The sequence below is a fragment of the Drosophila innubila genome, chromosome X (assembly GCF_004354385.1).
Source record: "Drosophila innubila isolate TH190305 chromosome X, UK_Dinn_1.0, whole genome shotgun sequence".
Lineage (NCBI taxonomy): Eukaryota > Metazoa > Arthropoda > Insecta > Diptera > Drosophilidae > Drosophila > Drosophila innubila.
In genome coordinates this window covers 30,459,708-30,473,092 of record NC_047626.1, presented here as the reverse complement: position 1 = coordinate 30,473,092, position 13,385 = coordinate 30,459,708, and the positions used below count along the sequence as shown (strand labels likewise).

At 36.8% G+C, this 13,385-nt stretch overlaps 1 protein-coding gene across 1 annotated transcript in view; it reads right to left on the bottom strand.

Annotated features, from left to right (window-relative positions):
* Positions 1-3,686: 3,686 nt before the first annotated feature.
* The window catches only part of LOC117793295 (protein scalloped), a 36,329-nt gene continuing 26,630 nt past the window's right edge, over positions 3,687-13,385 (bottom strand). The window contains exons 5-12 of the mRNA XM_034633583.1: positions 10,993-11,123; positions 7,899-8,600; positions 5,693-5,733; positions 5,440-5,617; positions 5,265-5,327; positions 5,021-5,193; positions 3,951-4,185; positions 3,687-3,826 (exon numbers count right to left, since the gene is read on the bottom strand). Coding sequence (XP_034489474.1) covers positions 3,713-3,826; positions 3,951-4,185; positions 5,021-5,193; positions 5,265-5,327; positions 5,440-5,617; positions 5,693-5,733; positions 7,899-8,600; positions 10,993-11,123 — 1,637 coding nt within the window. The 3' untranslated portion in view covers positions 3,687-3,712. The remainder of the gene's footprint in view (positions 3,827-3,950; positions 4,186-5,020; positions 5,194-5,264; positions 5,328-5,439; positions 5,618-5,692; positions 5,734-7,898; positions 8,601-10,992; positions 11,124-13,385) is intronic.

Genomic DNA, 13,385 nt, shown 5'->3' with positions numbered 1-13,385 from the left:
GGTACTAACTTGCTTGTTAGCTATACTGTATGGACTTATTTCTTTGTAAATATCGTTATTCAGATTCTTATATAATGTGAGATTTTGCATTGAAACCAAATATAATCGAGCAAAAGCGAAGCAAATTGAACCGAATCGAAACAAGAACAAAAATGAAAACGAGCACATACACATTCTGTAAATATTTGGTGTCACATCTGTAATATTCTATTTACGTGAGGTGTGTGTGATTGTGTGTCTAACCTATACATATTTTTTTCAACTTTATAATCTTGACTTGGAAATACATCGAACAATTGCTCATGATTGAAACAGTTGTCATGGCTGTTAAACCCATTTTAGCTGTACGCCACTTGGCTTGTAATACTTTGCTTCAGTTAGGCACTATTTTATTTAATTTCATTTTGTATATTTTTGTTTTTATTTTTGTTATCTAAACGGTCTCTTTTCTATTATGCAGTTACACTTATCTCTTTTGATTGTTTTTCTCTCTATTTTGTTTGGGCTTTTGTAAAACAATGTCCGTAATTTTAACTGTTTCATGATTAAAAATTTTTAAAATAGTATTTTTCATTCTTTAGATTTATTATTATTGTTACATCTAACCCCTTTTCAAGTGTGTGTGTGTGTGTGTGTTTGTATGTGAGTGTGTGTGTATGTGTGTACGTCATTTATACTAATATTTGTATCATCAAATTTTTTTTCAATATTTCTTACTATTGTATTTGTTTTTCATTATTGTTTATGCCTTCTTGTGGATAAATGTACAAATTTCCCTTAGAGTTCTCTCTCTTTCTCTCTCTCTCTCTCTGCATTTTATATTAATTCAATTGTTTAATTTTTGTATGCAGCTGAATTTCATTTAATTACTAACAAAAAAAATGCGTATTTGTTTTAATCGTACAACAACGAAATACTTTACATTTATAAATATGTATTATACTTTCTTTACCTTTATATAGTTATAGTTTAGCCTTAGTAGCTACATATACATACGAAAACGATGCTATTTTACATTTACAATACATTTGTTTTACTTTAATTTAGTATTAGTTCTTTTTTTTTTTTTGTTTGTTTGTTTCTTTTGTTTTGTAATCTTTTAAATTGTAATCCTTTGTAATTACTGGTGTAAGTCGCTAGTTGCACCCAATAAAATCAATCCGAAGCATACCGCCATGTCTATCCTGTAAAGGCGCCGCAACGGAGCACGAATTTCAGGACTGCGACCGGATGTGTTCATGTAGTGTTATTGCATCAATTAATTTGTATATGGCATTAGATCACGATACACATTAAACATAGAGTCTCATGCGTAACCAGCTGCCATTGGGGATGGAGAGTTAGGATTTGATTTTATTTGTCCCGTCATTGGCGAGACTTGAATGCGCTTTACATTGAATTTGTTCATGGTTTTTGTAGATTTTTTGTTTGTTTGTTTTTTTTTTTCATATAGATTTGTGTTAATAATGCATTTAAATCAATAGTTAATCATTTAAATAACGGTGGATCGTTCGATTCATGTTGAAATGAATTGTTTTACAAATACATATACCTTTATACTAAAGTTACATATGTATGTAAGTATATAGAGAAATAACATTGTGGTTTACACGCATAATTGCATGCTGCTGTGATTTTTTTTGTTTTGTTTTTATTTGTTTGTTTTTGTGTGTTCGTGTTGTTGTTTTGAACAGTTATTTACGAAATATATCTTCGTAGTACGCAATTTCGAGTTTTAATTTTTTGTTGTCGTTGTGCATATTTCGTAGGTTTCTAACTCAAAAACAATGCACTCTCAGCTCAGCTCAGCTTAGCTTATTCTATCAACCTGTCAGCTTATCCATTTGTCAACCTATCGTAACTGCTGTCAACCCATAAATGTGACTTAAACTGCGCGTTTACATTTAATTAAAAATAACTATTGTAATTTTACTATACATTATTTTCATACACTAATAGCTAAAAACAAAAAAAAAAAAAAAAAACAAAACGAATATGATAAAATAGAATACAATATGCATGTTTTTTCTTTTGTTTCTTGTGGTGTACAATATTACTTTCATTATAGTTTAAAAAATATAAAGAAAATGTTCATAAACTTGCATTCATTAATTATTAGAAATCAGCGTACGGCAACTGTTTCATTTTTGTTTAGCATTCAGAAATAAAAAAATTCAAATTACACACAAAAAATATGTTTTAAGTAACTTTGAGATCATTTAAATGTATTTTTTTATGCATGTAAATATGTATGTAAAAATTTCCTGTGATGACAGTGTCAGCAGACAAACAATCGCAACGCACAGCATAGTGGAGCATACCACATAAGGATACAATGGGTTACAAGGGGACACAGCAATTGCAATTAGGCAGGCAACACGCACACAAAATACAATAGAAAATATTCGGCTGGAGGATTGTCTTGCAGTCTCAAAGGCAACATTCAATGCAACATTCATTTTGTGAATTATGACAGCGTATTTCAGTTAGGTACAGGCTCAATTGAAGTGGTAATAAGTTCTTGGATATCCAAATACTTATACTTGTAAGTTAAGTCAATGATATCGCTTGCGTGTGCGCTTTTCAGTAATAATACATATAGTACTTTAACAACAATAGGCCTAATAATTCCATTGCAGGCTTAACAGTATGCCACGCCACCGTCTAGTTACTGCTCGCAGTCAGTGTCGGGGACGGGTTCATTGACGTTCACATTTGCATTAGCGGCCACATTGACCACCACTGCCATTGCGGCGGCAACATTCACTTGGCGCAACATGCGTAGCTCATGTGTCGCCTCTTCGGTGACTTCATCGCCGACGGATTTGCTGACACCAATACTGCTCAAATTGAGAGCCGCACTCTCAGCAGCTGCATTCAGTTGTGTGTATTCTTGAGCGGACAGTTTCAAAAACTGTTCGTATGTATTCAACTGCTGCTGCTGTTGTTGCTGTTGCTGCTGTTGTTGCTGCTGCTGTTGATCGACGTCAAACTGTTGCTGATACTGTTGTTGCTGTTTGCCACTATTGTTGGCGACACAGACGCTATAGGGCGGCGGCGGTGGACGGTCCTGGTAAGAAACAAGTTGCTGCTGCTGTTGTTGCCGGTGTGTAACATGTTGCTGCAACAATATGTGGGTGCTTAGGGACGACTGTTGCTGCAATTGTTGTTGATTTTGTTGCTGATGTTGCTGTTGTTGCTGCTGCTGCTGCTGTTGTTGTTGTTGCAACTGGTAGTTGCTCTCTGGTTGCACCTGCGCATAAATCACCTCATCCACCTGCAGGCTTGAAATATCACTCAGCCGTTGATGCTCCGGCGACGTTGGCGACTGTTTTATAATGGTCGACACCGTTTCCTGGCTGCCTTGCCGCGTTGCCGAGCTGTGGGTTTCCTCTGTGGCTGGTGCATTCGAGCTGATGATGTTGATGTTGGTGGCGTTGTTGGTATTGGTGTTGCTGCTGCTGTTGGTGTTGCTGTTGTTGTTGTTGTTGACGGCATTGTTATTGTTACTGTTGCTGCTGGTGTTGTTGTTGTTGCTGTTGATAGTAGTTGTGTTGCTGCTGCTGCTGTTGTTGTTGATGTTGCTACTTCTGTGGCTTCTACTCGCATTGTTGTTGTTGTTGTTGTTGTTACTGTTGTTGTTGCTATATTCGCTGACTTGTGCATTGGTGGGGTTCGCGGACAGAGTGGGCGCTGCTTCATGCAGCTCATGCTATTCCTTTATAAGGCGATAGATGTGGTGCGTGGTTCCGCTATTCTGCGCCGCCACTTCAAACACATACGCTATACATAGCAGTGTCTCTTCCGTTTCACGCGCTCGCATTACCTATCCCAACCGAAACGAGCATGACACACATAGAAGAGAAAGAGAGAGAAAGATCAATTTTTAATGTGTGTGAGTTTTGGTCGGGAGAAGAAAGTGATTTGAAAATATCTCAGCTTGCACTCACTTGCAATATTGTAAAGTTCTCGAGCACACTGTTCATCATATAGCGTTCAGGTAAATTCTTCAGCTTTTGTATGAAATTAATCATATATTCGCACATCGGCGACCGCTGAATGCGATACACGTAGCGATTATTTTCCAGGCGTGAGTACTCTTTCTCGACTTTTTCCACAACCTGTTTGCCAAATGAGCAAACAATTGTGGAGCAAACGAGCTCAATGTTCTCATTGCTTTCATATCTAAAATAAAATTGATTTCGATTATTATCGCATTCGTACATATGTACATAACATATATGTTACGGGGTGACCAGAAAGAATGGGGCAAACTTAAATGTGTCCTAGATTTAATTCAATGTTCATTTTTTGTACTCTCCATGCCTCTTAGAACTACTGCAATAATTATCGATTTATAGATCTTTTATTTTCCTGTGGGTTCATAATGTGAAGTAACAAGGTGCAATTCTAGATCTGTTTCGTCAATGAAAACGTCAATGTAAAATCGTTTGGTTGCTCGACGTGACTTTGGCCAACGCCATCAAGCTCTTTATTGAGCTTGGCCATCAACACGATCGTCCGGGAAGAGAAAGACCCGTCAACTCTTCTGCCAATCTTCAGATCATACTAAAGCGGGAGAAGCGAAACCCGAAGGTCTCTATAAGAAAAATCACTTGTGAGACTAGAATGAAACGTGAATTTGTTTGGCAAATGGCAAAGAAGAACCTTGGACCCAAGCCGTACAAGCTCCAAACCGCAATGTTAGCCATTGTCGAACACCACCAAAATCCAAAGTCCGTTATGGTCTGGGGCTACATTTGCGCCCCCGTGATTTCCTAGATCAAGGGATTAAAATCAGCAAAGATGTCTACTGTCGCGACATTCTGAGCGCCGTGGTAAATCCGTTTGGAGTCGCTGAATCAAGTGATGCGCTTGGAGTGGAACCGATTGTCTTGATTCGAAACTGGCTGACAATATTATTACCAGGGATGCAAATGATCAATACTAATTGTTGTTTATCTCCGGTTTTCTGGTCTCCCTGTACATCTGTTGATTTAGATTGCTCTGATTAACTTACTGGCTTGTAACGCCATAGAAATCACCCGATTCGCTGCCGGTCGTTACGTCCGTGTTAAGATCCGCCCAACATTTTACAAGGTAGAACGCATTCTGCGGACCTTTTTCATAGAGATCTTTGAGACCGCCAGATTTCTCCGGGAATTTGTCAAATATTTGTCGAATGTCAACAGTCTGTAATGTAAAATAAATTATCATATTAGAAATATAAGTTGATCGTGTGTCCAAATTTGGGATATGCTCACCTCAAGTAACGGATCGGAGAAGGATGGCTTGCCGCTCAGCTGTACGAAAAGATGTCGGTGATACTGTAAGGCAGACAAAAGTAATGTGAAAATAATTTCATGAGAGATTGTTTAACAGATCGTTAAATACGAAATTCGCAACGAATTCAAGTAAGAGATGTTTTAAGGTACTTACGATCTCATCTCTTTGGATTTCCACGAAGGCCATAAACTCGAGCAAGCGGAATTTGTGCGTGGCAATGGCGCGGCCCTCCCATGGCAACTGTGCAGGCGGAATACCAGCCTCGATCTCACCGGACACCGCCGTCGAGGGCTTGCCGGGGGTATAGGGCGGCTGGGCGAACGGCTTAATGCTGTAATCATAAAAACTATTGGTCAATGCAAATGCGTTGTTTTTTATTGCACTTAAATGGGGCAATGCAACTTACTCTTGCGATGTGCTCGGCTGCAGACCGGGTTGCCAAAATTGCTAATTCATCCAAGTCAAATTGGAGAGAGAGAGAGAGAGAGAGAGGGAGGGATAGAAAGAGCGGGAGCATGAGAAACATATTAATAATTTGTTTTAATTTTTGTATACTTATGTACAATAATTATTTTATAACACTAAGCTAAGCACGAGTTCTTTGAGTTGACTTGGTTACACAGCTGATGATAGTAGCACGGATAAATGATAAGGCGATTGATTAATTGATCGACTGATTAGCTGATTGATTCGGCGAGCTTACTAAATGTGTATTACATACAAAAACGAGAACATACAAATTCTAAATTCAAAATACATATGTATTATTATGTTAAAGAGCTAACAAACATTAATGCTAAAAATTAGTGCTGTAAAAATATATCGAAACATCTACAACTCGATTTTTTCGGAAGCGATTATCGAGTACTTTAACTCGATGATTTTTTGACGATGTATCGAGTTGAATAAATCGATTTCCATGAAAAATCGACAACTTACAGAGGATTGTTCATCGTAGTTAATATGTAGAATTGAGTTGGGTCTTTCAATTTTCGTTGAACGACCGTAATAAATAACCTAACAAATTGACAAAGTTTGAATTAAACATTAAAACGATGCAAGAAAAATAAGATTTCTAATAAAAGTACGCGTGTATTTTGTGATTACAATTGCGTTTTCAAATTAAAAAATGTTTCTATTGAAAAAACTCGATATTTGCAGCTCGATCTACTATTTTCCGATATATCGACAACTCGATACTTAATTTTGGCGATTTTCTATTTTGATATAAAACTCGTTCAAAAGTTTGGATTTTCATCACTACTAAAAATACATAAATTTAAGTACAAATATGTTACATATAAATATACTCGTATGTAAAGGAAATAAAACCATTCTTCTGGTTGTTGATTTATTACGTTGTGCGCTGTTTTTGTTGTTGTTGTTGTTGGCATATACAAAAGCAAGGAGTCGATTTCAATAAGCAAGCGAGCGGGCGCGCGTTTTGAGCAGGTGGATTTCGTTTCTTTTCACGAGGACTGGCCTTAAAAATCACGAGTAACGATGTACGAGTAACGAGTGAATGAAAACAAATGAACGGTAGCACACGCATAATGATTAAAGCGAGAGAGCATTGGGAGCCAATATGACGAGAGAGCTGAACATTGCGAGAGCATTGGGTTGTGGGCGTCGGGCAGCGACAGTAACGCGAGGCTTACACTATGTCACAGACCGTCACAGCCTATTGTCCCAGTGCCTCTGTGCTGTGGCGATCTGCGACGCAGACTGAACTTAGCATAAGCTGCCATATGGTATTTTTAAGGATCATGAGAGAGAGAGAGAGAAAGAGAGCACACAAACAAATATGAGTAAAAAATGTTGGCATTCAGAAAGTAATTTTAATCGGTAATCGAACGATTACTTTGCTTGTGATGAATCTGTTATCAATACTTGCTTATTGACATGTTGTCTTTTTATGCAAATCAGCCCATTACATATTGAATATTTCGTAACAAATTCATATTTGTCGTTTGCAAAAAGCAATCATTATAATTAAATTGTAATTGTTTAAAATTTCTCTTGCTAAAAGCAAAAAGAGTAGTAATCATTTTTTATGATTTATGATCAAAATCACCCGCTGAATGCCCCCCAATTAACAAAAACAGATGCATCCCGAGCAAAAGATAGAGTATACACTTCTTTGTGATCATGAGTAGTTATTACAACCAATGAGTGCGATTCGTGTGAAATACAGTTATCGACGTTGATATGAGGTGAGTTTGAATTCAGTATCAATGATTCTAAGCTAAGAGCAGTGCATTGCTGACGTGTAGTGTTGTGTAGTGTCGTGTGTTGTTGTGTGTTACATATGCATGTATGTATGTTTTGATATGGGACATGGTGAAATTTTAACACTATGGCATATTCGCTTCACCTCGGTTCTTATTGTTTTTACCACAGTTAGAGAAATATATGAAGTAAGAAGTGTAGTTCCATACACTCTAAAAAAGAGTGCGTGGTGAATGAATACACCACCTTGTTTATAATTTCACCATGAAATGGAGAATGCTGCCTGTTAGTGGCACTTGTTGGATTGTGCAGCGATATGAAGATTTCTTTTGACTGTGGTGTGGTTCGATTGCTTAGCTTGGGTAACTTGAATAGTTGCTTACGCCCGGATACAACGGCGGATGGTGCAATGGCTGCGCTGGTTGCGTCAGCCCATGAGCCGCAGCCCCATCAACGACAGTTGGTGACACTGCACCTGTTGTTGTGCCACTTGATTGCTGCTGTTGTTGTTGTTGTTGCTGCTGCTGCTGTTGCTGCTGCTGCTGCTGCTGCTGCTGTAGGTGGTAAACTGCTGCAACTGCCACCGCATGGTGGTGATGGTGCGGCTGCATGTGGCTATGCGTGTGATGCGGCAAATTATGATGGGAATGGTGGGCACTGTGGTGTCGCGGCGACGACGCCGTCGACACTGCAACGGAGTTGGAAGTCGCACCAACATTAACAGCAGCAGCAGCAGCCGCCGCCGCCGCCGCAGAAGCTGCCGGCGACTGCGCTACTGCGGCAGCAGCGGAGGCGGCAGCTGCCGCGGCGGCAACAGCAGCCACACCCACCTGATGGTGGTGGTGTGGATGGTGGTGGTTGTGGTGGCTGTGGTGGTGGTGGCTGTGGTGGTGGTGTGGGTGCTGATGATAGGCGGGATGCGGAAGATGCTTCGAATGGTGCACGCCCGCCGTTAGCGCTGAGGCGGCCAGGGCAAGATTATTGGCCGCCTGTGCGGAGACAATTTGTGAACTGGTCATTGAGCTCATGGCCTGCAGGGTCTGCTCTTTCTCATTGAGTAAATGCAAGGACACACCATTGGGTTCCTGGAAAAAGAGTTTCATTTTGATCGTGTCCATGTGTTTGTGTGCGTGCGTGTGTGTGTGTGTGTGTGTGTGCGTGTGTGTGGGGGTTGCGACACCACACTCATCAAGCTTAATTAACTTGCTGATCAAAACGAACGGCACGCGAATTGGGAGTACTGACATATGAATGGATAACTTGTACATTAATCCACACTGTCATAGGTTTGTGAAGATCTTCGGCTCAAAAAATATGATTGACCATTGATGCTGACTGATGGCATGGCCCAACTTGCAACTGAGATACTCTTCCTTGCTTTTCATGCTCATTGATACTATACATACATACACGTACGTCAATTTGTAACTATTCATTTATAAATACAAGTACAATCATATCCAAATTCAGAGGAGTTAAGTTCACGATGCATATTATATACGCAATGAAAGATATTTTAATCAGGAAATAATACTAGAACTTTAACCGGACAGTTAACTTAATATTATGTATTACTTATTTGAATTAATATTTCCTAAGTTAATTTTTAGATTAATTGATAGCCTCACGGCTTTATTTAATTTACGGCTTCTGTGTTAGACTTGTCACCAATATTATTGCATATCCTTGCGAATTTTATTTTGACAAAAAAAAAAAAATAAAAATAAAAATCTCTATTGATAATCATTTTCGATTTTTTTTTTTTTATTAAATTTAATGATCATTTTTAAATTAATTTTATTTTTTTTTGTTATCAAAAATTATGATTATGGTCTTAGTTTTAAATTACTCAAATGTAATGATTATCATTGAAGAAAAACGTGAAAATTTAAACATAATCATTACCAAGTAATTTTTAAAATATAACTTATAATGATCACGGTCCTTGCTTTTAACTTAAGGATTTGTTATAGTAATTTATGCAGAAGGTGTTAAGTTGAGGTAATTTTCACAAAAGTGATCAATGGAAAAAGCATTTGCTTTATAAAACCTAGATGGAAGCATTTTATCCAGGGCTTGGTACCCAACTTATTTATTTTTGTTATTTCGCTTATTTTTAAACCTTAAGCCTAGAATTTTAGTTGTCCAACATTTAGAGCTCAGTCACACTACTATTTTCATGAACACAGCTGTAGTTGCCCCCTAGATCCTTCAAAATAAAAAAATTATAAAGAAAATTTTTATATATTGTATTCCAAAAGGGAAAAATTAAAATAATTTACTTTAAAAGATGCTAACACACCTCAAAATTATCAAAATCATTGCAATAATACAATCAGTTGAAAAAAAATATTCACGGATTTTTAAACATAATGGATGAAAAAAATGAAAAGAGTTTTCTTATGCTTGCGTAGAACCAAATGTTCTGGAGCCCAAGTTGTCACCACCTTTTAACAAATATTTCTGTAATAAAACTTTTTTTAATTTTAAAAATCGATCATTTTTTTGAAGCTTATCTCTAGAGGTGAGCGTGCGTTATTCAACATTACTTAAAAATCACTCAGCCGATCTTAAAGAGCATTATACTCGTACTTTCACAAACTTGTATAAATTTTTAAAACAATAAGCTTTCGATAAGATATTAGACACTAAAATCTATGGTGGAGAATAGGCTGGGCATATTTACAAACCTGCCCAACGTGAATTGAGGGTTTTTCTTTCTGAATTATTGTACTAAGGCATCATTTAAAATTCAAAAATATTTCTAGGACGGCAAAATGCATCTTACTATAAGCCATAATAAAAACACTGCAGTTTGAGTGATGTTTTGTGAATTTTATCTTAAGTGATTCAAAAACATGCCTTCACTTGGAAAACAAAATTCACTTGGAATAAAAATTAAAAATTAAATTAAGTTTTTTTATCCAGTAGGGAGCTTCGCCCCCTGCTCGATTCGATCGCGGTGATTTAGTTGAGTCCAGGTGAGCCAAAGAAGTTATTTTACTTATGGCAGCTATATGATATAATAGGCCGATTTTAATAAAATTTGTTTAGGATGTATAAGACATAGGCACACACTTGCCAGTATTCACATATCACCACAAAGTTTTTATTAGTAGTCTCGGATTTTTGGTAACTATTACGAACTGTAATTATTTACAGGATCTGCCTGAAATTATAGGGAGGCTACATTCCAAATGTTCGCCTGACTCTTACCATCTTTAAGTTCATACGAACAGACGGACATACTTATATCAACTTGGCTGTTGGTGCTGATGAAGAATATATATACTTTGGGGGTCTGGCACGCCTCCTTCCCGCACAGGGCATTAAAATACATACTAAAAAAAATTGTTTTGCACCCCCTCCCCCCCTAATTTTCATCCTGCGTACGCCCTTGGTTAACACAAACATTTGTTTGTATCTTGTGCTTCTCGTTATTGTTGTTCTTGGTGATATATTTATTTGCAAACTTACGACTTTGATTTTGGCTTGGATTTCACGAAGTTTTCGTCTGGCGAGCACTTGTATGTGGGAGCTCACTTGCTTACGGGTTCTCGTTTTGCCGGTACGCAATTTGATGTAACGCGCGATAAGCTCGTTGCGCCCTGTAAAAATTCAAAGATAGAAAAAAAATTATATAAATGTTGCAGTCAAACGTAAACAGAAAGCAAATTAAGTTATTATTCGTGCATATATGTAAGAGTGTGTTATCCTAATAAAAAGATACACATTTTAAATGTCAGTTTGTGCATTCATTTGATTCACCTATCATGAGAGTCGCTAGTCTGCAGACTCAAATATTGACACAGATTTAAAATAAATTTTATGTGAATGGAATGAAATTAAATCTTAAAGATAAGGCTTTTTAATTAAAATTATAATTTAATGGGTTTTAAGTTTTTGAACCCAAAATTCTATACTGAATATTTGACCGAAACTGTTTTCAAAAAATAACAAGCCCTAAAAAAAGGTTCTCAAAAAGAATTATTTCGTCAACTTTTTTGCATTGTTTTTTTTGTTTATATCATTTAAGTCTTATGATTTATTGCACAAATTATGTTTTAATTATATGACAAAGAAATTTCTATGCAATTAATTTGTAGATTTTGTCGAATTTCAAATCGAAGTATAAAGAAGAAGTCACAGATTAAAAATATTTACTTGCATACTTCGGTTTGGCAATAAATGGAATTGAATTTAATAAATGAATAAAATGCCCTAAATATAAATTTATGTAAATAGAATACGTTTGGACTCCAGGACATCTTGTGGGGTGCAGAATAAAAGGTTGTTGGTTGAATCTATTGCTGCTTCAGTTGGGTACAAATTGAATTCAAAGAGCCTGACGACATCTTTACGTACAAGCTAAATGTGCCCACTGACGTCAGAGTCGGAGAGTCAGCGTTGCCTTGCCATTGGTCCGATTGCCGGCAGAAGGTAGCCGTAAGCCGGGGGCATAAGGCAAGCTTCAACCTAGTGCTTTGCTCACTCCCTACACCCAGAAAGCTATCCAGCTTTTATTGTACATACGCTTATGCGTTCACTAATTACATTCTTGGCATAGTTTCAGTTCTAACCGAATAAAATTATTTTCAGCGACTCAAACCCCTTAAAGCACAGTCAACCAACGAAGCATACGAATATTACCAGGGATTCGGCGTACGAAGCTCGTTCTGGCACTTTTGGGGGTGAACTTACTTACTAGAGTGCCGCACAGACACCAAAGTCATACAATCGACCCACCATCCAACCATCCATCCCAATACCCAATGAATTGTTCGCGCCAGTGGAGCCAAGCAGGGAGGAATGCTACCAAGAAGATAGATGCTCAGTTATGTCAAGTCGGTGATACAAAGTAGCTTCGTTTGAAAGCGATGATGCTCCGAATGAACATCAACGATCAATGAACCAGATTCCTAATGGGAAAAATTTGTGTATCAAATTATGATGTTCCAGTTTAAAATCGAATCGTAAAAATCTTCAATAAAAGAATCGAATAGTCGATTCATCAGGAAATTACAACGATTAATTGAATTTCCAATGCAAATTCTTAAAATTGGATAAATTATAGTGTGTTTCTTTATAGATATGATTTTGTGCAATTATTTCTTAGAACAAATTAATAACTTTGAATTGCAAATATACAGATTTCAATTACAACATGTTAAGGATTATATTTAAATTTTTTACGTTTTTCTTCACTGATAATTATTCGTTTGGAGTAATTTAATGAAACTTAGACCAAAATCATTATTTTTGATCAAAAATAAATAAAACTCAAACATAATATTTATTCCTTGAGTTTAGTTCTTCTTTTTTTTCCAAAAATTTGAATTTTCTTATAAATAAATATATTCGATACTCAAGAAAAAATAAGAATTGAATTATGACTAATGCTCTGTTAACTAGAACCAGATAGTGTAATAAATAATTTATAAAGTTTCATTAAGAGGTGAATATTTTGACTGTTTTGTGAGCACTTGAATTAATACTTGAGTCAACTGACATAGTTCACAAGGCTGGTTCTGAATAAGTGCCACCCTAAAAGTGAACTGATGACAAGAAACATCCCAAGTTCTTAACGCATAGACACACACATATAAACACATACACATACACAGATATAGATACACACAAACATATACAAAGGGGCGAACAATACGAAGATACTTAATATGAATAAGAAAAGAGCTGCATTTCAATTTCTTTACGCTTTAAATCTTAGCAAATCGATGCGCCATGGCCCAAAAAAGGAAGAGCTGAATTCAAATGGAATTTATTGCCAAATTTTGTGTTCGGAAAAAATATGCACAGCTAAATGTCTGTGTGTGTGTGTGTGTGTGTGTGTGTGTGTGTAAAATGAGTAG